This window comes from Phoca vitulina, unplaced genomic scaffold, assembly GCF_004348235.1.
Source record: "Phoca vitulina isolate PV1807 unplaced genomic scaffold, GSC_HSeal_1.0 scaffold9, whole genome shotgun sequence".
NCBI lineage: Eukaryota > Metazoa > Chordata > Mammalia > Carnivora > Phocidae > Phoca > Phoca vitulina.
The window spans coordinates 52,962,653-52,988,331 of NW_022589712.1; the positions used below are offsets into that span (position 1 = coordinate 52,962,653).

The 25,679-nt window shown below is 39.3% G+C and overlaps 1 protein-coding gene across 3 annotated transcripts in view; it reads left to right on the forward strand.

Moving 5' to 3' along the window:
- PDSS2 (decaprenyl diphosphate synthase subunit 2) overlaps positions 1-25,679 on the forward strand; it is a 267,411-nt gene that overhangs the window by 175,523 nt on the left and 66,209 nt on the right. For all 3 annotated transcript variants that reach the window (XM_032408135.1, XM_032408134.1, XM_032408133.1), the window contains exons 5-6: positions 17,901-18,074; positions 19,027-19,158. In XM_032408135.1, coding sequence (XP_032264026.1) covers positions 17,901-18,074; positions 19,027-19,158 — 306 coding nt within the window. The remainder of the gene's footprint in view (positions 1-17,900; positions 18,075-19,026; positions 19,159-25,679) is intronic.

Sequence of the window (25,679 nt, forward strand, 5' to 3'; positions counted from 1 at the left end):
AGCCACCCAGGTGCCCTGCCGTTGTTGTTTTTAAAGATTTTATTTATTTATTTGACAGAGAGCGAGAGCACAAGCAGGCAGAGCAGCAGGCAGAGGGAGAGGGAGAAGCAGGCTCCCCGCTGAGCAGGGAGCCCGATGCGGGGCTTGATCCCAGGACCTGGGATCATGACCTGAGCTGAAGGCAGACACTCAACCACCTGAGCTACCCAGGCACCCCTACATGCTTGGTTAATTTTGATTGGACGCCAGACACTGTGAATTTTATTTTGTTGGGTTCCAGATATTTTTGCATCTCTATAAATATTCTCGAGTGTTCTTCTAGAATTCAGTTAAGTTACTGGAAAAAGTTTGATCTTTTCAGGTCTTACTTTTAAGTTTTGTTAGGCAGTACCAGAATAGCATTTAGTGTGGGACTAATTTTCCCCACCTCTAAGGCAAAACCCTTCTGAGTACTCTACTGATATCCTGTGAATTATGAGGTTTTCCACTCCAGCTGGTGGGAACAGGGACTATTCCCAGCCCTGTGTGAGCTCTAGGGATTGTTCTCTCTATACCTTCTGTATGATTCTTCCTTAGACTTTGACCGTGTTGTTGCACCCATGCTGAAGATTTCAGGGAAACCCTCTGTACATCTCCAGAGCTCTCTGTGCAGCTCTCTTATCTTGAGTAATCTGCCCTGTGCACACTAATCCCTAATTTGAACCCCTTTGGTCTCTCTAGACACACTGAACCATCTCCTCAACTCAAGGAGACTGACTGTTAGGCTCTCCTGTGACCTGGCATTCTCTCCAGCAATCAGCTGGATCAATTATAAGACTCATTTACTTCCCATCTCTCAGAGATCATGGTGATTTGTTGCCTGATTTCCAATGTATTAAAGCTCTTGTTTCATATATTTTGTCCAATGTTTTAGTGGTTTCAGGTGGAGGAGTAAATCCAGTCTGCTACTCCATCATGGTGGAAGGGCCAGTCCTCATGACTTTATTTTTTGATTTGTGTTGTAATGACTTTTTAAAAAAATAATAAACATAAAATTTTCCTCCTATAACTTTTATGGTGCCTTTGTGTTGCTGGTACCCTACATGCTTATTTTAGTGTGTCTATTGCCATGTGTACTTCAGTCATGAAACTAAGAAATCGAAAATGGCTCCAATGTTTTGCACCTGGTTTACCGGGGGAAAAAAAAAATGATGACAGATTTGACATAAGGGAGGCTTGGTTATAGAGAGAAGTAGATGCATTTAGATGAATCAGATTAATGAGCTGTTGGCAGACTCTCCAGATGGAAGAGTCAAGAGCTCCAGAGAGGTAATATGGGAATTCCTCTTTGTAGACTTATAGGTAAATGAGTTTGGTTAGGCAAAGAAACAAAAAGTTTAGGAAAATAAAAATAGAATGGAGAATATGGAAAGGAAGTTGAAATTGTAGTCAGCACTACCACGATATGCTGTAAGTGATCTTTGAGTTTGACACTGTTTCTTCCCAACTAAGACTGAAAGAGAAATATGTTGGGTTCTGAATTTGTCATTATTTGATTATTAATTCCACAGATAATTTTTGTATAGATATTTTTTCCTGAAATTAAACAAATAGGGATATATGTGATAGGCCCATTGATGAATATGGTTAATAATAGCTTCATCATAGGGGCGCCTGGGTGGCTCAGTCACTTAGACAGCTGCCTTCAGCTCAGGTCATGATCCCAGGCCTGCTTCTCCTTCTCCCCCACTTGTGCTCTCTAGCTCTCGCTCTCTAGCTCTCGCTCTCTCTGTCTCTCAAATAAATATATAAAATCTTTAAAAAAACAAAAAACAAAAAACAGCTTCATTATAAAATTACAAACAGCCAGGGTGCCTGGGTGGCCCAGTCGGTTAAGTGTCTTACTCCGTTTTGGCTCAGGTCATGATCTCAGGGTTGTGTGATTGAGCCCTATGTCAGGCTCCGTACTCAGCGGGGAGTCTCCATGAGATTCTCTCTCCCTCTGCCCGTCCCCTCACTCGCTCATGCTCTCTCGCGCTCTCTCTCTCTCAAATAAATAAATCTTTTTTATAAAAAAATTGCAAACAGCCAGTTCTCCCAACATCTACTCAGAAATCAGAGGATGTGTAGTAATTTATATCTCAGTGAAGATACTTCTTTTTGATGGAAACTGAAAGAGTAAAATTCTATCTCCTGATACTTCAACATAATAAAGAGATTGAATTTGGGAAATCTAGATAAAGTGTTTCACATTGGATTCTGGTTGAATTGTTTGTTATCATGAATCCTACATTAGCCGTAGAGCTAGATTAGGCAGTTTTGATAAAGTGCTTATTAGTAAACTTGTATTGAACTGCTGCTATGTGCACAACGGCACACTGAGTGCTACTGGATTATTCAAAACAAAGCTACAACCAAAAACACAGGCCTGCCCTCAAGGACCTGATGATACACATAGCTTAGAGGAAAAACAAGCACAGAAAACCACTGGAGAGCAATTTACCCATAAGACCACATGGAGAATGTTATACAGGATAAATATGGAGGAGAAAGTGCAGCATTAAGTTAACACTGTTTCAGGGAGCTTCTTAGAGGAGGTAATTTTCTTTTAAGTTGAGTCTTAGAAGTTAGAGTAGAAAGGAACTCGAAGTTGTTGGGATTTGTTGGGATGGGGAAGTTGGCTGTGAGCATTGGCATAGTGTATTCATCCATTTAACATACCTTTTGAGCATTGGCTTTGGCAGACACTAGCAATACAAGTGCTCAGTGAATAAGACATCTTTGCCTTCAGGGAGCTTACATCTTAGTGGAGAGGCCAGTTCTAAACAATCATATACATAAGTGACCAAGAGAAGTAACTGAGAGTTACAATTGTACAGCAAAGAACTAAATAAGGAGAAGTGATAGTGAGGGATTGAGGGAGTTACTCTAGACTGGATGTTCATAGAAGTCCTCTCTTTGAGGAAATAACTTTCAAGCTGAGATCTGAATGACAAAAAGCAGCTAACTGTGTGAAAAAAGAACAGAGGGAAAGGCATTCCAGGAAGAGGGAGCAACTCAGGCAAAGGCCTGAAGGAGGAGGAATCAGCGTAATGTATCCACAGAACAGAAGGAAGGCCTACCCAGCTGGCGCCCAGTGGACGAATAGTAGAGTGGGGGGAGGTGAGTGCCACGAGACAGACCGGTAGTATGAAAATACGTATGACACCAGCATGCACGTGCCTTGGACGCAGGCTCAACTAAAACCAAGAAACTTATCATTTTGTTTTAGGGTTACCCAGTTATTATTCTAGGCCTGCTCATTCCACAAATGTTATTGAGTAACTATTATGTGCTAGCAGCTGTGCTGGACAAATCGGGTACATATGTGTTGAGAACTAAGGTGGAGACAGTTCTAGTTGGAGCTACAGCAAAGGGGCCTTGCTAGGAAAGGTGATCCTTTTAAAAGGGATCCATGAGTCAAAGGGTAGATCTTGAAGGAATTTGGATTTAAAATAGTAAGAGAAATGCACCATAGGATCTTATACAATGAGAAGATCTATGATAAAGATTCTTGTAGAAGCTGTGAATAGGATCAAGTGGAAGCCAAAGAAATTAGAAGTAGAGAGGCCAGCTGGAAGAGTGTTGAAATAACATGGGTCTGAAGCGACAGACAAGATTATTGGCAGTGGAAACACATGTAGGGTAAGGGCCCAGGAGTTCAGCAGGTATTCTCTCTCTCAACTTATTCAGTGATTGACAGTTTATGTCTCCTGCTTTCTTACTGTCTCACTGTGTATTTTGTGGAATTGAGTCAACGTTCATCATGTTTTAACCTGTTCTTTATGTAGCTCAGCCTTTTGTTTTAATGCCTAGTACCCTCTAAATAGCATTTTCCCGTAAAATGTACTGCATTGCACAAAAATATGTTTTAAAAAGTAATCAATAATTAGAAATATAAGGTATTTGTACAGGTTGGTTTCAGTCTCCTTGTCTGCAGATGATAGTATTTCTAGTCTTTCATGAGAGGCCCCAAGTTGAAACCACCCAGCCGAGCCATTCCTGAGTTCTGAACCAAAGAAATTGTGAAATGTAATACATGTTTCCATGTCCTTTGCCATTTAACTGCAGTCTTCTCTTACTGTGGGCAGGGTGTACTTACATGCCCTTGAACTCTGCACCCAGACATTTGACTTGCTTTGGCCAATTAGGAGGCTCTCTTAGGCTTCTGCGATCACTATGAGAAAACCTGTTCTGGCTAGACTTCTCAAACAAGAAGGAGAAACACTCAGAACAGAGCCTCTCCAGCCAACCCAGAAACATGCAGTGAGAGCAGAGCCACCAGTCTAGATTAGCTGAATCCATGTGATCCACAGACACATACACAAATGATGAGTGTTTTGAAGCCACTGAGTTTAGGGTAGCTTTACCAATAGTGAATTGGAGTCAGAAAGAGCCAGACAGTCTATGGGGACCTGGAGGTCTAGACCAAACCCATCATGAGGGTTCTGACTGGAGCAGTTGACTGGAGGCTTCTAGCCTGAGGACCCAAGCCCTGCCTTGCAGGGCTAGGAACTAAGTAACTGGATTGTCAACCCTCCTCAGGCTGAAGAGAGCAGAGAATTGGTACTTGGAATTTCAGGCAAGCCATGGCAGGGTTGTTCGTGAAGCATCTACAGTGGGGTGGGGTTTTTTGTGCTTTTCTTAAAGTTTTTAGAGCTTATTAATCCTCATGAAAAATCTGCACAATCACTGTTCCTTTCACTGTTTTCTTGAGGTCTTTTCTTTTGCAAACAGGCCACATCATGCTAGTCTGTATTTGGGTTCATGAATCGTAAGTCATGCTAAAGCCAGTTGTCTTGCCACCACCAAAATGAGCTTTGAATCCAAATACAAAGATGACATCCAGTGTGGTCTTGTACTTTTTAGCAAGTTTTCCCTAAATTTCTGTCATAGTTACTGTTGCCTTCCTAGGATGAAGGACAATCAAGGACCATTTGTTTCCACTGAAGGAGTTAGTTGGTCATGAACTTCTTCGTTGTGATAGTTAAAACCATGTTGCTCATGATGACAGTCATCCTCAGGTGGCCAGAGAGGAATACAGTATTTCTTACGGAGACATCACTGTGCAATGTGCAAATAGAAGCACAAAATAATGTGGGAAACCCAGGGTTTTGCAGACTCTTCCCATAAAAATGGATGAAGGTGGGCAAGGGAGGTTAACTAAAGAATCAGTGAGTTTGAGTTCCAAGAAACTAATTAACCTTTTCAAAGTGAAAGGGAGTTCATATTGGAAGTTTTCTTTTGTAGATTAGAAATAGGAAAACTTTATTTTCCTTTCTTTGGAGTTAAAAATATCCCGTGTGTGTGTGTGTGTGTGTGTGTGTGTGTGTGTGTGTAAAAACTATCTTTAAAAGAAAACATATATTTTAAGAGATTTAGAAGTGAAACAGTGAGTGCTGTATAAAAGCATTAAGATACTCTGGGGTATATTTCATTGGTACATTTGCTCACAACCTGTCCCTCACATTGCACCCAAGGCATGTATTAACGAGCTAATAAAACATGCCATGTCATGTTTTATTGTTTGCTGGGCATCTGTTCAAGCTTATATCACTCACATATCCAAGACTTTGAACATGCTAGTGGTGGTGATAATAAATACCTATAATTTTACTAACATCCTTTTTTCATAAAGTAGACACAGTCTTAAATCATTCATTGCAAATAAAAATGTTGAGTTTATTCAGATTTAAAGGCTACTGAGAGTGGTTTAAAATGTTTTTTTATTATGAAATGTAGCACTCATACAGAAGAGTATATATAAGATACATATAGTTTAAAGAATAGTAATAAAGGTACCCACCACATTTAAGCAATAGTACTGTATCTACTTTTTAATCCACAAAATGTTTTTATTTAAAGGAAATAGCAGCAAATGTATTGTGAAGTAAACATATTAGAATCAAATGTAGGAGTATTAGGTTAGATATATAGAGGTGAAAAGTGAAGGTTGACACAGATCCTGAGAAGGCAAAAAAGCCGTACTTATAATGATCCTTTCAATTACGTAGACCCTCAAGTTTAGAGTGGGTCTGGTTGGTGAATGTTTTTATTTGTTCAGTGTTTAAATTGAATTTGTATGCCATTTAGAGGTACTCTAGGTCACTCACTGATAGCTATCACAGCAAAACATCTTAAGAGGCAGTTTATTTGCCTGAGAGATAAAGCATGACTATTAAGCATGTAAATTGTTTAAGAGAATACCATTCTGATCACAGGACAAGAATGAGACCTCTCAGAAAATGAAGCCCAAGCCTTCAATTACCAGCTGTCTATATGCCAGTGAGTCTCAATTTATATCTCCATCCCAGACCACTTCTGAGCTCTGGAGCTAAATATTTTGCTGCTTATTCAATATTTCTTCTTGGAGCTCTTACAGGCACGTCAGACTCAGTACATATAAGACCAGATAGATGATCTTTCGCTCCAAACCCACTCCATTCTTCTCTGTCTTCACAAAGAGCACCACTGTTTGTCCAGATTCTCAGGTCAAAAGCATAGCCGTCATCCTTAATACTTGTGCCCCTCACCAGGCTTACCCCCATGACTGCCTTACTCCATCTTCTGTATCATCGCCTCAGCTAGCCCCATAACTGGAAGGGAGCAGAGAAATCAGTTGCTCTCCTGAGCATTCTTCAAAAGTAGAGTGTGGTGGGGCACCTGGGTGGCTCAGTCAGTTAAGCGACTGCCTTTGGCTTGGGTTATGATCCTGGAGTCCCGGGATCGAGTCCCATATGGGCTCCCTGCTTGGCGGGGAGTCTGCTTCTCCCTCTGACCCTCCCCCCTGTCATGCTCTCTCTCTCTCTCTCTCATTCTCTCTCTCTCTCTCTCAAATAAATACAATAAAATCTTTTAAAAAAAAGTGTGGTGCTTAAAAAAAAAAGGTCACAATTTTTTTTACTTTCCTCCCATGGTCTCCTATCAAGTAGTGAGGATCTATGTCCTTTTCCCTTGAATCTCAATGGGCTTGTGAGAGCCTCAGCCAATAAAGTACTATAGAAGTGACGCTATACGACTTCTCAGGCTCGGCCATAAAAAAGGTCTCTTAGAACGCTTGCTGTCTTGAAACACTCCCTCTGGTCTCTCTCAGAACTCAAGCAACTCAACCACCTTGCTGGGAGAAGTCATGTGACTAGCCCACAGGGCGGTCCTCCAGTCCTCAGTCCCGGAAGGGCCTCACTGATGTGGGTAAATAAGCTATCTTGTTGGAAGTGGATCTCTGGTAACCCGCTGTCCCAGCCCCTAGCCAGTAGATCATCCCCAGCTTTTCGAGTCTTCCTTAACTGAGGCCCCAGGAATCCCGTAGCAGAGACCAGCTATCTTCTCTGTTCCCTTTCTGAATTCCTGACCCACAGGATCTGTGAGCATCATAACATGGTTGTGGTGTTTATGCCACTAAGGTGTAGGGTGGTTTGTTATGTAGAAATAGAAAATCAGAACATAGAATTTTTCAACATATTTTAAGGCACTATGTTAACATGATGGTTGTGAAGACTATCCTGAAAGATACTGGGAGGAACAGCATAAATATGCTTTCAGAACATCACTGATCGAGAGGCGCCTGGGTGGCTCAGTCGTTAAGCGTCTGCCTTCAGCTCAGGTCATGATCCCCAGGTCCTGGGATCGAGCCCCGGATCGGGCTCCTTGCTCAGTGGGAAGCCTGCTTCTCCCTCTCCGACTCCCCCTGCTGTTCTTGCTATGTCTCTCTGTCAAATAAATAAAATCTTTAAAAAAAAAAAAGAGGAAAATAAATAAATAAATGAAATTTAAAAAAGAACATCACTGATCAAATCCTAACATTTACGCAAAAGGTGCTTGTGTTAGTCAGCTTGGATTGCCACAATAAAAGAGCACAGACTGGATGGCAAACAAAAATTTATTTTTTCATGGTTCTAGAGGCTAGAAGTCCAACATGCGGGTTCTGGGCAATTTGGGGCATCGGGGACAGTTAACATGACAACTCCATGGTATCAAGGTTTTCTGTCTCTGCTCTGCTTCCTGGTGTCCTATTTATTATCAGGCTGGTGGCAGTTTGGCTACAGTAGTCCTGGGTGTGTCGCACCGAGACAGAGCAACATCCAGAAGAGACAGTTGCTAGTTCCCCCTGGGTCTCTTTCTGGGAGCCTCCTGGTAGACTTCCCTCCTGTCTCATTAGCTAGAATCAGACCACATGCCCATTCCTAAAGTAATCATTGGCAAGTATTCCATGAAACGAGGGCATATGCAAAACGACCTCCAAAGGCCGAAGGAGCTTTAAGACCGAAGAAAAAGGCAGACAAGTTCAGTTTGATCAAAAATGGCTTACTAAGGGGACTTAGGGACAGAAGCATGTCTTCGGCAGCAGCAAGGCTGCAACCCCACCTCCCTTAGGATCTATTTTTATAGCCTAGAGGCTGGGAGTACATAGTAGGGAACCACCAAGAGGATAATGTTTAAGAATAGGTGTGTGTCCTAGTCCTGTCTCCTGGGCAGATCAAGGGCAACATGCCCTGAGGGTGTACGTAAGGGTGTGGTTACATAAAAGGAAAGAATGTGGGAGGGGAAGGGGGCTGTGCTCAAGGAGGTTCAGGTCCCAGAACCATCATCACGGCAGATTTGTCCAAGATGGTATTAGTCAGGTGTACGTATCAGAGCAGCAAGTACCTGAACAAAATTAGGTCTTGTTAGTAAGGAGGGAGAGGGGAGTGGATCCTGGGTGGGCAGCATCTTGTCCACAGTAGGGAGCTATCTTGTTTCACTTTTTGAGCAGCTCATCTTGTTCTTGCCTCTTGGTCTCCATTAGCTACCACTTTATCACATCTGCTCACCTAGAATATAACACTTTACCCCTTAATGGACCTTCCCTTTGTTGCCCCTCCCAACTAAACTGCCTCTGGAGCAACCCATCTAAATTGCACATGTAATCATATCATTTCTCGGCTGAAAACAGTTTCCTAGCACCTAAATGATAAGATCCAAACCTCCGGACCTCTTACCTACCTGACTGGTCTCCTCTTTCTTCACCTGCCCTCCCACTGTATGCCTCAACAGTATGGAACTAATATGATGCCCCAAAGTCATCCTCTGCCTTACCTTCCAGGCTAATTCCAGTTTATTATTGAGAACGAAACTCAGCTCCAACAGTCTCCTACTGAAGCCTTCTTTAACTCTTCCTTAACAGTATTCACTCCCTTCTCTGTACTATAAGCACGGCTCGCTTTTCACATACCATGCTACTATTTACCGTGTTTCTCCCCTGCTGAACTCCTAACCATCAAGAAGTAATGCCTAATTTTTAAATCCACAATGCTTGGCATATAGTAAGCACCCAGAAAAATCCGTCCCCAGCATCTACTGCACATGCACGTGGTATGCCAAGCAGCAGCCTATTGCTGTGCATTTCAGAGCAGGCCACATTTGCTCTTGGTGCTGTCCAGTCTGTTCCTCTCAAAGAATTATTCAGTATTCCCTACTGCCCCTACTGTGCAACCCATCCGAAGACTCTCTGCTGCCCTCTAGCTGTTCAGAGCTTCCCCCTTCCTAAGGATACTGCCTGCTGAAGGATTTGTGCTATAAAAGAGTCTTCCCTTCTCCATCCTGACCCCTTTCCAGGGTGGTCATTCCTATACATCTCAGCAAGAACTGACTAGTGCGGAGGGCAGAGACGGACTGACTCGCTCAAAACCAAGAAGTCCCTGGTAACCCTTCTCTCTAATTTGTGAGTGAAGTTTTCATAGCTTTATTGTGTAGAAGAATTTTTTTTAAGATTTTTTATTTATTTGAGGGAGAGAGAGAAGAGAGAGAGAGCATGAGCAGGGGGGAGAGGGAGAAGCAGGCTCCCCACTGAGCAGGGAGCCCAACATGGGGCTCGATCCCAGGATGCTGGTATCATGACCTGAGCCAAAGGCAGATGCTTAACCGACTGAGCCACCCAGATGCCCCTATATAGGCATTTTTTAAAAATCAGTATTTAGTTAGGGATGCCTGAGTGGCTCAGTCAGCTAAGTGTCCACTCCGGCTCAGGTCATAATCCCAGGGTCCTGGGATTGAGTCCCACATCAGGCTCCTTGCTCGGCGGGGAGCCTGCTTCTCCCTCTGCCTGCCGCTGCCCCTGCTTGTGTTCTCACACTCTCTTGTTCACTCTCTCTCTGGCAAAATAAATAAAATCTTTAAAAACAACAACAAAACAGTATTTAGTTATATACACTTGAATCAGATCTTACCAATTTCTCTCCCATGATTTACAGAGATATAAAGCTTCCAGATACCTACTTTATTTTCTCCCATGTGCTTGGATTATAAATCAGAGCAAATTATTTTACCCTATTAGATGATTCTGTTAAAATATTATACTTTTTTTTCCTCCCTAGGGATTCCTAAAAAAATACTTGTGATGTCTACTATTCCTTATGTCATTACTCATCTTATGCTCTAGACTCTTGGATTTGTTCAATAGATACTATTAAAAGACTTAATTTACAGGTTGAAAATGGTTTTTTGATACATAGATAAAACATGTCATTCATTCTTAAATACAACCTACTTTTCCAACTACAAAAGATTTTGCATATATTTCTATTATGTATTAAGCAAAATAGAATCCAGTTGCTATATGTCTGAGACCCATCTCTGCCACGCACTAGTGTCTGATTTTGGTCAAAATACAGTCTTCAAACCTCCTTAACTTTTATTTTATTTATTTATTTATTTTATTTGACAGAGAGAGACAGCGAGAGAGGGACCACAAGCAGGGGGAGTGGGAGAGGGAGAAGCGGGCTTCCCGCTGAGGAGGGAGCCCGATGCGGGACTCGATCCCAGGACCCTGGGATCATGACCTGAGCTGAAGGCAGACGCTTAATGACTGAGCCACCCAGGTGCCCCCCTCCTTAACTTTTAAATGGGAATAATGATAATTAAGATTTTTGAGAGCTAATTTAATAGTGAATGTGAAAGTGCCATCGCATAGCTAGTTCCCAGGAAGTACTAGATTTCATTCTCCCCCTTGTTTCCTTCTTATCCCTAAATTTAGAGAGTCTTTATTGAAAATTTCCTGAATTTAATTTTTTTTTTTTAATAAGGCTAGTAAACTGTTTTGGATCTTGTTTACCTTCTCAAAATAGCTGAAAATGGCAACTCAAAGCAAACATTTAAACTGGTGAAATGGGGGCGCCTGGGTGGCTCAGTCGTTAAGCGTCTGCCTTCGGCTCAGGTCATGATCCCAGGGTCCTGGGATCGAGTCCCACATCGGGCTCCCTGCTCAGCGGGAAGCCTGCTTCTCCCTCTCCCACTCCCCCTGCTTGTGTTCCTGTTCTCGCTGTCTCTCTCTGTCAAATAAATAAATAAAATCTTTAAAAAAAAAAAAATAAATAAATAAAAAATAAACTGGTGAAATGTGGCATTAGAGAGTTCAGGTCTCTCACCAAAGCCAAATTTATGCTGCATTTATAAAGGTAGTGGCTCCGAGTATGTATCAGAAGTAGGAAACATGAAAACAGGGTATTTGCATCCTTTCTTTAAAGTGCTTTTAACTCAACAGGTAGCCAGTTCCTTAATCACCCAAACTCTTCTTTCCTGATAATGTGAAAGGTAGAAGTTTGACTTGGCAAGTTCTAGATGGGGCTTTGTCATCTTCCTACGTCAGTTAATTTTCCTTTGGTCTGGGGCAGTGGACCAGGCCTTGAATCCCAACAAGCCACTTTATAAACACACTTTGGTCTCCTGTGAATACTTACGTACAAATGTATTACTTTCATTAGAAAGGCGACTCAAAGTACGTGTCCCCCAGACAATTCAGTTAGCAGAACAGCACATTATATCTGAGCAAAACCACCAGTGACACTAGCTCAGGCCAACATCACCTTGTAGGCTTCAGTGTGTGTGTGTGTGTGTGTGTGTGTGTGTGTGTGTGTGTTATTTGAACCAGCCTTAGTTGAGCAAAAAGGTCATGTGACAGTGAATGAGAGACCTGCGTTTTTTAAATTAATGTCCTTCTGTCTGACAGTCATTCCATAGGCATATTGGTATATATTACCTTTATGGAAAAAAAGGAAATCCCATCAAAAGTAAATATTCATTCACTGTGTCTTCCTTTTATAGATAACAAATCTTCAGTAAAAACTACACATATGTAAGTCAGTGCTATAAGAATATCTAAATCTCATTTACTCTGACTACATTCATTCATTTCACACCAATTCCTTATCTCTGATGTGTGAAGATACTGATTTGAATGTGGTTATCAAACCAGTTTCTTGGTATTTCATAATTGTACATTAATTTTTCCTTTGTAGTACAGCATGCTCTCGTAATATATACGTGGCAAGCTGATGGAAATGAATGGAGGGACTTTGTTTCATTTGTAACCAAGTTCACAATATGTAATAATTTAATGTTCAGGGAATAAATGTTCTGATTAACTTAGAAACAGAATTATTAACTTACACCCTTATTAACTTATAGTAGTAGATTTCTGGGGACTATAAATTAATTGTTTTCTTGGTTATCTGAATTTTCTAGTTTTTTTTCCAGTGATCATGTATCACTTGTGCAATTTAAAATGTAGAAATAATGAATAATAAAATGGCTTAATCACAATAAGGAAAGTATAATGAACCAAACTGAATCTTTTATTGGAAATCCTGCAAAAATTATTCTGAAACAGAATTATATTGCTTTAACTATATTTTTATATCCATATATAGATACATTTATACATGCTGTCCTTGAACTGTGAACTTGAGGACAGACTGCTTATTAATCTTCATATCTATATTGTTTGGCAGAGAACCTGACCCATCATAGAACCTAAGTAAAGCTTGTTGTATGAATAAATGAGGATGGTATACAAACCACAAAAAAGTTAACTGAGAGTCATAGAAAGCCTTTAAATGACAATTTAAGCATTTGAGACCAAGAAATGTAAAATATTACTCACTCATTTTTTTCTTTTTTAACAACTTATTGAGCTATATTTTACATATCATAAAGTCAACCCATTTCAAGCATAAAATTGAATGATTTTTAGAAACTGATCCAGTTGTACAACCATCACCATAAATCAGTTTTAGAACATTTTCACACACACCCTCATAAGGTCCCTCATGCCATTTATAGTTTCCACTCCCCAGCCTAGGCAACCACTAATCTACATTTCATATAAATGAAGTCATACAATATGTGGCCTTTTGTGCCTGCCTTTTTCACTTAGCTTAATGTTTTTGAGATTCATCCATTGCAGAGCATGTGTCCCTAGTTCCTTCTCTTTTGTTGCCAAATAGCATTCGTTGTATGAATAGATCTACTCATTAGCTTTAAAAAAAATTTTTAAAGAACATATAACATACTTAATAAATGCAACAGATAAACATGATTCTATTCATTTAGCAAACATTTGTTAGAGATTAAATATGGCTTAAGTGATTAAAAATATATAAAGATGCCTAAGACAAGGTCCAGCCTAGTCAAGAAAAGACAAATAAAGCAATCGTACAATTCAGAAAGAATTAAATGCTATGTTGTAATATAAGTAAGGTAACATTAGTCTAAAGAGGAAAGTATTTGTGGGAGTATTTGAGAATGCTTCTCAAAGAAGTGGTATTTGAACTGGATATATTCAATGTAATAGGCTGGGGATGGGAGGAGATGATATTCTTTTTGAAGGGAATAATATTTTTAAATTCACACAAGTGTGAAAGTACATATTTTATTCAAGAAAATCAAATTGTTCTGTGTTGCTGGAATGCAGGCCTCAAAGGACTATTTTGGGTAGGAGATGGGGCCAGAAGTATTGCTTGGTACCAAAAAAGAGTGCCTTAAATGGTATGCTAAAGTTTTTCTTGATTCTATGAGCTGTAGGAAGGTGTTCCAGGAGAATTATTTCAATTCTTTATTATTTCCAAGTTAGGAAGGACAGAAGAAGGTAGAAACGAGAGAAAGGGAAAGATACCAGAAGAAAGATAAAGGTTCGGCAAATATTTATTGCACACTTAATGTACTATATTGAATGCTGATGATTCAGCAGAGGGCAAAACACACGAAGTCCTTGCTTTTGTACAGCCAACATTCTAGCGAAGGGGACAGGCAATAAACCATTAAAGCAGTAACTATGAGGAGTCTAGTAATATCACGGAAAAGAGGTTTAAAGCAGAGTAAGGAGATAGGAAATGATAAGGGAGGAAGGGAGACTATTAAAGATGAGTTGAAATTTGAGCAGAGACCCCAAAGTAAAGAGGAACTGAGCCCTGCAAACATCTGGGGAGAGTGCTTGACGGAGAAAAGCAAGTTCAGAGGCCTCAGAAGAGCATGCCTGGAGTGTTAGAGAAACAACACAAAGGCCGGTTGGTCTGTTGGGCTTAAGCTGTAAAAGGATCACCCTTGCAGCTGGGTGAACAATAGACTGTAAACTTGTATGTATTTCACTTCACATGTGTGTGGCCTTATATGTAGGATTAATTCCTGGAAGTGGGATTGCTGGGTCACAGGGCAAATACATTTGTGATTTTCATGGCTACATTGTGAAATTGCCATCCAGTCTCCCCTTCCACGAGCTGTGCTTGAGACGCTCTACAGCCTCACCAACACTTAGTAAAAGCTTTGAAGAGGTGGCAGTTTTTCCTAATGGTCGGAAGCCCCCAAATCAAGATGTTGACAAGGTGGCTTTCCTTCTGGAGGCCCTAGGAGAGATCCATCTCCTTGCTTTTTCTAATTTCTGCCTTCATTCCTCTGCTCGTGGCCCCAGCCTCCATCTTCCGATTCAGCAGCATGGCATCTTCCAGTCTCTCACTCTCCTTCTGTCATCACATCACCTGTCTGATTCTTTCTGCTTTCCTCTTCCTAGGATCCTTGTGATTACCTTATGCCCACCCAGTTAATCTGGGATAATCCCTCCATCTCAGCATCCTGAATTCAATCACTTCCGCAGAGTGCCTTTTGCCATGTTAAAGGTAACATTTGGGGAGAGGTGGGTGCAGGGGGCACAGAGGAATTATTAGCCTACCGCAGGGAGACTTCCCATTTGTCTGTGATAGAAAATGCAAATACTTTTCCTCATTGTTCTTTGTCTTCTAACGTTGCCTATGGTTTTGAGGTTGGTTGCTTTGCTTTTATTTTTGCCATTTGGAGTTTATCCTGATAAATGGTATAAATGCAGATCAGTCTGTATTTTTTTTCTAGATAGATATTCAGTTGTACTGGCACCATTTACTGAAAAGTCCAACTTTTCCCTAAAATTTAATAAATTGTTGTATACAGTTTGATTTCTGGACTATTTTGTCCAATTGTCTTTCTGTCTAAAAAGTACACATTTTTTTAAAATTACTAGTAAGGCTTTGTGGTATAAAATGTGATATCTTTATAGTTGTAATGTCTGGTAGGGCTAGACGTCTCTCACTGTCCCTATTCACCCCTCCTCTCCCTCCCCCAACCCTACACACACTGCTCTTCTTTCTCATGGTTTTCCTGCCTACTTTTATTACGTTTGTTCATTCCATGTGAACTTTAGAATCAGCTTGCCTGGTTTCAGGACAGAAAAAAGGTCTTTTTAGTTTAATTGGAGTAAACTTTATGAGGTTGGACTGTACTGTCTTTTTTTTTTTTTTAAGATTTTATTTATTTATTTGACACATAGAGATAGTGAGAGAGAGAGCACAAGCAGGGGGAGCTGCAGGCAGAGGGAGAGTGAGAAGCAGACTCCCCGCTGAGCAGGGAGCCCGATACAGGACTCAGTCCCAGGACTCTGGGATCATGACCAGAGCTGAAGGCAGACGCTTAACCGTCTGAGCCACCCAGGTGTCCCTGGACTGTACTGTCTTTAAGCATGATACGTTTTTATATTCTTTCAAGTTACTTTTGTTCCCTCACTAGTATTTTAACATTTTCTTCGTATCAGTTTTTCACCTTTCTAAGTTTATTCCCAGCTTTTTAATCTTTCTTTTCATAGATATAATGGGATTAAAAGACCCTACTTATAGTGCTTTCTGATTATTTTTATGCATGAAAACTATGGTTAATACATTTGTCATATTAATAATACATTATATTCATTTTATATGCTGCTGCTTTATTGAATTATCTTGTTTATTGTAGTTTTTAGTTGAGTCTCCTGGTTTTTCCCAATATACAGTCATATTGTGTTCAAATAGTGAGAGTTAAAATCTTCCTTTCTAAAACATCTGTCCTTTTCTTGCCTCTTCCATTACACTGTTAAACAATAGTGGTGTTGTGTATCTCTCTTATTCCTGACTTTAGTAAGACTCATGTTTCTTTATAAAGTATTTTCTGACTTTGGAGCTAACACACAGACGTGCTCACGAACACACACACACATCATATTGAATAAATACACATCTGTTCCTATTTTATTTAGGTTTTCTTTCCCCCCTCAGGAATCAGAGTTGAATTTTGTCAAATGCCATTTAGTATATATGGAGAGATAATATGGTTTCTATCTTTGATTTATTAATATGGTATATTAGCTTTGCTCACTTAAAAATACATTCTCAAATACTTAAAATTAAATATGTTATTATTCATGCCTAATGTTTTATAAAATACTTTATGCACTGCTTCTCCCTTGGGTGGTCTTTTTTATTATTACACAGTGTTATGTTGCATACTTGTAACTGTTGCCATAAGTGGAACTTTCTTTTTGTTTAAAGGCATGATAAATAAAATGAAGCTGAGAATTTGATCTGACCATTGGGCTGAAGGTGCCCTTCAGCATGGTGAAAGAAGTAGGGCTAGATCTGAGCCGACCTTCTCATGGTCCTGTTTTCTTATTATTTTTTTATTTTGTCTTCAAAGAATGATGGAAGGAAAAGGATTATGGTATGGGTAGCAGGAAGAAAGTGTTTGGGTTAGTTAATCCTTCTGGATGGATTCTAGTTTGCTTGAAGTTTCAAAGAAATACCATAAAGTGAACATTGTTTTATGTACTTTGTTCATCATTCTTGTCCTCAGGGAGCCACCTGCCTAGAGCAGACTGGTCTGGTAGGTCAGCCTCTAGCTCCTTGTACCTACTGAGCACTTGAAATGTGGCTAGTGATGTGCTCTAAGTGTAAAATACTCACTGATTTTGAAAACTTAGTATAAAAAAATAAAAATATCTCAATTTTATATTGATTATATGTTGAAATAATATTTTAGATATATTGAGATAGATAAAATACGTCATTAAGATTAATTTCACCTGTTTCTTTTCACTTTTTTTTAATGTAACTACTAGCAAATTTTAAATTGCATATGTGGCTTACATTATATTTTTATTGGACATCACTGGTCTAGAGGTAGTAGGTATGTATACACTTATAGATACTACAATGATTTTCATAATTTAAGAAGATAAAAAATTAAATAAACTACACTTATATACTCCCTTATGTACTTGTTTCTTCTTATGGGAATAAATTTGGATGGATAATGGATCCAATCATACTCCATTTTAATGGGTTACCTTCTCTGTGATTTTTTTATTTAACTGTTTCTAAGAGAATGCAGTTTCTTCATTATGCCCTTGACATTTCCACATAAGTTAAAGGCAATAAGCTTCTTCTGGTGTTTTGGAAGACCAGCACTCAAGAACTTACGTGAATATAGAAAGGAGTTAGTTTGGAGGTGCAAGTTTCTAATTTTGCCTTATCCTACAAATAAATTTTAATAGAAGTGTCTAGTACTTCAGCATTTCTTTCATTTTTCCCGCCATTACCCTAGAACAGCAGTTCCCACCTCCTTAGCTCCCTTTAGGTAGCACTAGGGTTTAGCTTCTTTTAGTTCTGTCTTAATGCAATAGCCTGAGTGTTTTAAAATAGTTCATTTCTTAACTCTTCTATTCTTCACAAGCCAAAACAATTAAATTACTCCTAAAGCATTTTTGTAAAATCCTGGCTTTGTTGCATTTTTTTTAGGAAAATCATATCACAGAAGATATTGGAATATCGACTTGGAAGAAACAGACTTTTCTCTCCCATGGAGCCTTATTAGCAAAGAGCTGCCAAGCTGCCATGGAATTAGCAAAGCATGATGCTGACGTTCAGGATATGGCATTTCAGTATGGGAAGCACATGGCCATGAGTCATAAGGTATTTGCACATTTTCTCTTTTTCCAGTACTTAAATAGCTAAAATGATACATAAGAAACTTCTTGCCATTTAATAAGCTGCTTTTATATCTCAAAAAAAAAATGTTTATTGTGCACTTAAAATCTATCAGCCATCGATGGTGATTGTTACATAATATAAACAGTATGATTGGTAAGTACTGTGTAACTCTGATAGAAAGCGACAACTTACACCGTATTTATGATGCTTGTCTTTTCTTACTACCTGAAAGGGTTCTTAAGAGAACTCTTACAAATTATTAAATAACATGTAATGTTGCCATTTACAGAATGAAAGTATATTTGCATTTTTGTTACAGTTCCCTTATGTACAGTTTCTTAGGTAAAACAAATTATGGAAAGTTAGGAAATTTAGAAATATACTGAGTAAAATTGAAAGCTTTAGTTCTAATAATTGACTCTTTTGAATGGGCATTATGAAATATAAAAAGTTTCAGGTTAGCTGTTATATTGCTGTCTCTGTATGTATGTAACTTAAAAATTCCATTTGACACATATTTCTTAAATGTTACTTAAATAGCTCTTGAGAGAGGAGAAAATATATACATATGTTACGGATATGTAAAATATCTCCAGATGAGTTTTGATATATTTTATTAAATCTTAAATTTAATATTTAATATTAAGCAATTACACTTACTAAAACTTTATTTAAATTATTGCTTTAACTTAAAAAGTAAAACAAAGTCTGCTGCCAAAAAGAAGAGGAAATGTATCAGGGAAAAATTATTTTAAAGAATTTTAAAGGTTATTGTTAATCATATGAACTGTTCTTTTGCTTATTAGAGTTCATCTAAAAGCTGTATTCCTTTAGCTTCATTTTTCACTGCATTAACTGGTGCTTTCTGAAATGACTAAAACGTACTAGTATGTATGTATTTTACTAATTTAATTCTTTTGACTACTTCTCCTAGATAAATTCTGATCTCCAGCCTTTTATTAAAGAAAAGACCAGTGACTCCATGGCTTTTAATCTAAACTCAGCTCCTGTAGTCTTACATCAGGAGTTTCTTGGAAGAGATTTGTGGATTAAGCAGATTGGAAAGGTAAAACAAAATTATTCCTATCTTAGGTATCAGTAGAGTAGTATTTAGTTGATTTTGGAACATAATTGATATTTCATGATGAGCTAAGCCATATAAGAGCATTTTCATATAACAGGTAACATTCTTACTTTATAATCTGCATTTTTAAGAGACAAATGTTAGTTAAAAGTTAGGGATTGAAATACTGTTTTCTTATTATCTGAGTTCTTAGAATACTGCAACACAAAACCAGTTCCTGTGGTGGATGCTAATTAACTCAGAGGATTTTTTTTTTTTTTCCTAAAGGCTTTCAAAAATTGGGCTATGGTAATAGCACCACCCTTTAACTGACGGCAATTTCCCATCTGCAGACTCTAGCACAAGCTGCAGAATTCCAGAAGCTCCGTCTGTCAGCTCATTGGGTTATTTTAAAACAAACTTGGACCCTGAATATTCCAATTCTGAGGTATTATCAAAGAAAAAAAGCATGGTAAAGTCAGAGGGGAAAGGGGGCTTATATTGGGTGAATTTCCTACTTTTTTGCAGGAGAGAAGGTATAAAAGATGAGAAGGAATTTTTTTTTTAATTTTCTTTTAATCCAGGAATTCTAGAATGATAAAGTATTGACCTTTTACCTAAAACTTCATGGAGTTTATTTAGCTTTGTGGTTCTAATCGATTGGGTTAATGTGAGACTGGACTTGGGGAACTGTGTGCCTACACAGCTGAGGGCGGGGATGGCAGCCATACTTAAAGCAAAGAGAGCCTACATGATACCCGCTTTTGGAACGATAAGATTTTCCCTCTCCTAACCCTCTTCCCTTATTGGCTTTCAAAATGCCATCAGCCAGCTTAAAATCCCTCATATTCACCTGGTAGAAAATGAGAGGATTCATTTCTGGGGAAACTGTCAAGCCAAAGGGGAAAAGACCTATGGACCTGGGTGCTTGGGGCTCCCTTGTGTCATATCCCTGACCAGGCCTCCTACAGGGAGGCCCACCAGTTGACAAGCCTCAGAGTATCCAAGTGCACAGAATATCCAACTGAAATAGAGTAGGTAATAGAGGACCCCTGGAATTTGAGAAAAGCCTGTGCCATGAGGGAATGAGTCAAAAGCAAACTGATGAAAACAGAACTTGGAGGAAACAGACCAGTGGAGAAAGAAAGACATTCCAAAAGCACTATAATCAATCTACTCAATGAGAAAAGACATTAAATTCATGAAATAAGAACATGTGATACATAAAAAGGGACAATCCAAGAATAAGAAATCAGAATCATAAAATATAAAAATATGAAAGCAGAATTTTTTTAAATCAGAAGAATAGAAGATACAAATGAGAAAATTTCCCAGAAAGTTGAACAAAAAGTCAACAGAAAAGATAAGAAAATTAGAGAACCAATTCGACAGATCCTATATTAGGAGTACCAGAGAGAGAAAACCGAAAATGGTGGTGAGAAAATTAACAACAAAAAATTATAAAGAAAAGTCCTGAGAATTGAAGGACCTAAGTTTCCAAATTGAAATAGTGCCCTAAATAATTAATTTTAAAAGACTCACACCAAGTCTCATCATTATCACACTTTGAAACAATGGGGGTGAAAAGAGAACCTAATACTTCTAGGAAGAAAAAGAAAAACCTACCCTACGAAGGATCGAGAATCAGAAAGGCCCCCCAGTAGGGACATTGAAAGCTTCAAGACAATGGACTAACAGCTTCAACATTCAAAGAGAAAATTTTTTTCCAACTTAGACTTTTATGACTGTCACATTATCAAGTGTGGTGTTAAATAAAGACAATTCAAAACAGATACACAAAGTCTCGAAAGACTTTACCTCCCAAGCATCTATTTTCAAGAGGTGTATTTTGGGTGATGTGTTTTATTAAGACAAGGAAGTAACCAAGAAAGAGAAAGACATGGAACCTAGGAACTAGGGGATCCAGACATAGGCTGGAGGCAGCGGGAATTCCCGGGACAACATGAAAGGAAGAATAATAAACAATAATAATGCCAACAATAAGCGCACTTACTGTGTGCCAAGCACTCTACTAATGAGGAGCCTGAGGCACGAGAAGTTAACTTGCACGCAGTCACACAGCCAGTGAGTAGTGGAGCCAGGATTCAAACCCAGGCAGCCTTGCCACAGGGTCACATCCTGCAGTAACAAGTGACATGTCACACTGTCTCTCCTCCAAGCACGTCCTAGGCTGGTGGGTATGCCTCCAGTCCAGATTGGAACAAGAGGACAGAGATCTCCAGGAGAAATTTTTCTAAGGAAAACAATGAACTAATGTGCTTGACCATATTGAGGATTTTTTTTTTAAGATTTTATTTATTGGGGCGCCTGGGTGGCTCAGTCGTTAAGCATCTGCCTTCGGCTCAGGTCATGATCCCAGGGTCCTGGGATCGAGCCCCGCATCGGGCTTCCTGCTCAGCGAGAAGCCTGCTTCTCCCTCTCCCACTCCCCCTGCTTGTGTTCCCTCTCTCACTGTGTCTGTCTCTGTCAAATAAATAAATAAAATCTTAAAAAAAAAAAAAAGGTTTTTTTTTTTTTAATTTATTTGAGAGAGAGAGCATGAATGGGGGAAGGGACAGAAACAGAAGGAGAAGCAGACTCCTAACTGAGCAGAGAGCCAAACGCAGGGCTCAATCCCAGGACCCCAAGATCATGACCTGAGTTGAAGGTAGACACTTAACCTACTGAGCCACCCAGGCGCCCTGACCATGTTGAGAATTAAAGACAAATTAACAATAGATACATGGAAAACTAAGTGTTGCTGTTTAAAATAACCATGTAATTATGTTCTTGAATTTTGAGTCAGGAGTTTGGACAGCACACAGAGATGACTACTCTATAATGTCTGGGGCCTCAGCTGGAATGACCCACAGGCTAGAGGTGACTCAGCAGTGCTGGGCACTGGAATCATCTGGAGACTCAGCTCACACTGGCACCTGGGCTGGGATGTCAAGACCATGTTGCTGACCAACCAGAGTGCTCACACATGGTTCCTCCATTTAGCTTGGCTTCCTTGCAGAATGGCAGCCTTAGAATAGTCAGATTTCTTACTTGCCAGCTCAGAACTCCAAACACAAATGTTCCAGCAAACAAGGTGGAAACTGCATCTTCTTCTATGACCAGCCTCAGAAGTCACACAGAGTCATTTCCATCAACTCTTATCAAACACTCACAAGCCCACCCACAATCAAGAACAGTTTGTAGACTCACCTAGCAATGGGAAAAAGGTCAAAGAATTTTGGGCCAGGTTTTAAAACAGCCACACTAAACATATGGATTAAGATAAGCAGTTATTAGCTGTTGTGAAAAAATTTTAAATGTATAAGAAAGGACATACAACATAATACTCTTCATGGCTTAGACAATAATATTTATACAGCACAAAAATATAAATACAGAATATTGATTTAGGCCAAAGAGTATAATCAGTGGGTGGAGGGGAGAGAAAAAGAGTATGTTTCATCATGTAAGAAATGTAATTATTCCTTTCATGGTAGAATCAATAAATAATGTCTGAAATTTAAAATCAAGGAAAAGCACTGTTTGAAGGTAAACAGCAGAACAAACAGCTAAACAGAGGGACACAGAACAGATAGGGTCTGGGGAGTGCTAGGTTGTTTTGTTAGGGTCCGAGGAGTGCTAGGTTGTTTTGTTAGAAGTCTTAAAGTTAGCTTTTTCTTTTATTTTTTTTTAAGATTTTATATATTTATTTGAGAGAGAGCGAGCATGAGCAGGGGGAAGGGCAGAAGGAGAAGCAGACTCCTTGCTGAGCAGGGAGCCTGATGTGGGGCTCGATCCCAGGATCCCAGGATCATGACCTCAGCCAAAGGCAGACGCTTAACTGACTGAGCCACCCAGGTGTCCCTTAAAGTTGGCTTTTTAAATACATGTGTTTGCTTTTATTTAAAAACATATAATTTAAAACTGCATATTGTTTGCTGTAGTAATTCCGCTTCTAATAATCTATCCTCCAAAAAAGATCAGATGTGAACAAAGACTTACCTATTAAAATATGCACTAAAATAGTAACTCTAAAAGGAAAAAAGTGAAAATTGGTTCATTTAAAAATAGAAAGAAGGGGGCGCCTGGATGGCTCAGGTGGTGATCCTGGAGTCCTGGGATTGAGCCATGGCATCAGGCTCCCTGCTCAGTGGGGAGCCTGCTTCTTCCTCTCCCTCTGCCACTATCCCATTCCTTCTCTCTCTCTCTCTCAAATAAATAAATAAAATCTTAAAAAAAAAAAAAATAGGAAAAAGGTTAAATGAAGTATAGTACAATGAAATATACAACTATTGAATATTGTATTCCTGGGGTGTATTTGTGTGTTTTTTGACAGCTGAACCAAAAATATATATACAGATGGTGTTAGGAGCTCTAATTGGGTTACATTAGAATACATTGCAGATTTACATTTTGGTTGAAAAGATCCAGCTAAATATGTTGAATGGAAGCTACCAACTCTTCCTTGGCTATTTACATATATTCATATATATATGTATCGGAGATGTGAATTTTAAAGAAACTTCACAGAGAAGGGACATATTTAATTTTTAGTTTCTTTGCAAGCATACAAAGTCGTAAATGTAGACAACATGAGAATCCAGGATTTCCTAAACAACTGGTAAAATATTCCCAAATCACTATCTCCAACTTGATTTTAACTTTTCACAGGGATGTCTATTCCAAATAGCCAATGCCTTAGGCAGTAATTCAAATCGAATAGATCTTGTCCAGAGGTCAGTAAACCCAGCCGAGATGATGTCTGTGAGCAGATGATGTCCTGCCCACCAACCTAGGATCCCTGTGATACTATCTAGATCCTCATCCTTCAGGAAAGACTGGCAGTTTATTGCCCATCTCACAGCCCCGCCAGGCCGCTGTGGTTTTCTCCAGTAGCTTCAGGCCCTTCTTATATCTCCCTGTCTGAGTCATGAACAGGATCACCGTGAAGAGAAGATTCATCCATCTGCAACAAATAAGAACTAGGAAGTTGGTTTTTGTCACGCAAGGGGAAACATTCCTCAGGTTAAAGGCTCCTTACTTGAGTTTATTTTAATCTTCTAAATTATAATATTAATGTTTATATAAAGCTCTAGATGATGATAATGTTGTTCTGTGAATGCCCCCTAGTCAGAGTTAGGGGACACAATTAGCATAATACTCGAGAGGGACATTCTATCCTAAATCTCAAGGAGGTTGCTTGTTAATCCTGATTAGTTCTAGTATTCTCTTTCCTGTTTTTCCTGATACTTACCTCCACTGCATTTTTGTGACCCTTTCCTCCCCAGGTGCTGAATTTTATTTCAGGATCTTTAAGGATAACAGTGAATTCACCTTTGAATTACCTATGGCACCTGGCATAGTGACTTACTTGGAATAGTCATCCAGTTAATATTTGTCAGAAAAGTATGTGTGGTATGGTTTTCACAGAGGTAGGCTGTTGGATGGCAGCTCTGTTTTGTTAAATAGAAAGTCAAGTTGGTATAGCAGAAACGGCCCATAAAGGACCAGGTTTTGGAAGACCTGGATTCTAGTTTGGACTCGGCTAGCATCTGTATAACTTTAATCACAGTCTTTCATGTCCTTGTTATTATTTTCTTTAAAATGATGCTGTTGAACTAGATCATTCTGAGGTCCCTTTCAGCTCTCAAATACGTCTAAGCAATAGGTCTCTTAGGTAAGAAATGCATTATAAGAAAAATATTAATCTCTATTAGAAGCTTAATACTAGTTTTGACACTGAGAAATGGAAAAGTCTTGCTCCCAATGTGGAAGTCACCTATGATTTCTTATTATCACATGTAAAATTACTTCCCTGCTCTACTCAGACAGGTTTGTGTCCCATCTACCCTTTCGATTTCCTGCTTGGAGAGAGTGAGATTAATGACTAGACAGGGAAGGAAAGAGGAGATCACATACCCGTAGTGCCCATTCAACATCCTTGTGAAGCCAGGAAGAAGAAACTTCTGGAGTTTTTCATATCAGGCCCTGCTACCTCCTCTTCAACTCCCAAAGTCTTAAGATTAGATAGCTTAGGTAGCTGTCTTCCATCACACCCGTAAGCAGGCAGGTGCACTTGTGTGCTCGTGCACACACACATACACACACACACACACCCCTTTTGTAAGAGGCAGTTAAGAGCACCAGGCCAGAACTGAAACAGCTGAAAAATATTTGTTGAACAATGTTTCCATACTAAATTCTACCTTAATTTTAAATTTAAATTTGTAGCCGCTGAAAAATAATGATCAGGTAAAAATACTGAGTGAATGGGTGATTCACCCTAGGGAGGTGAAGTCATTACTCAGTTACCATTTTGATTCCTAATAAAAGAAAGTAGAATCCTTCAGAGAACCACAGAGCTCTGACTCTCTCAGGGAGTCCAGAGGCTATTGCAGGTCAGCAAGCTTTATTTTTAATGATCCTTCTAGTTTTCTGCTGCCATTATAAGTCACTGAAGAGATAGGAATTATGATTATATTTTCCTGGCTGTTTCTGAAAGTACTGAAATGTCACTTAGGCTT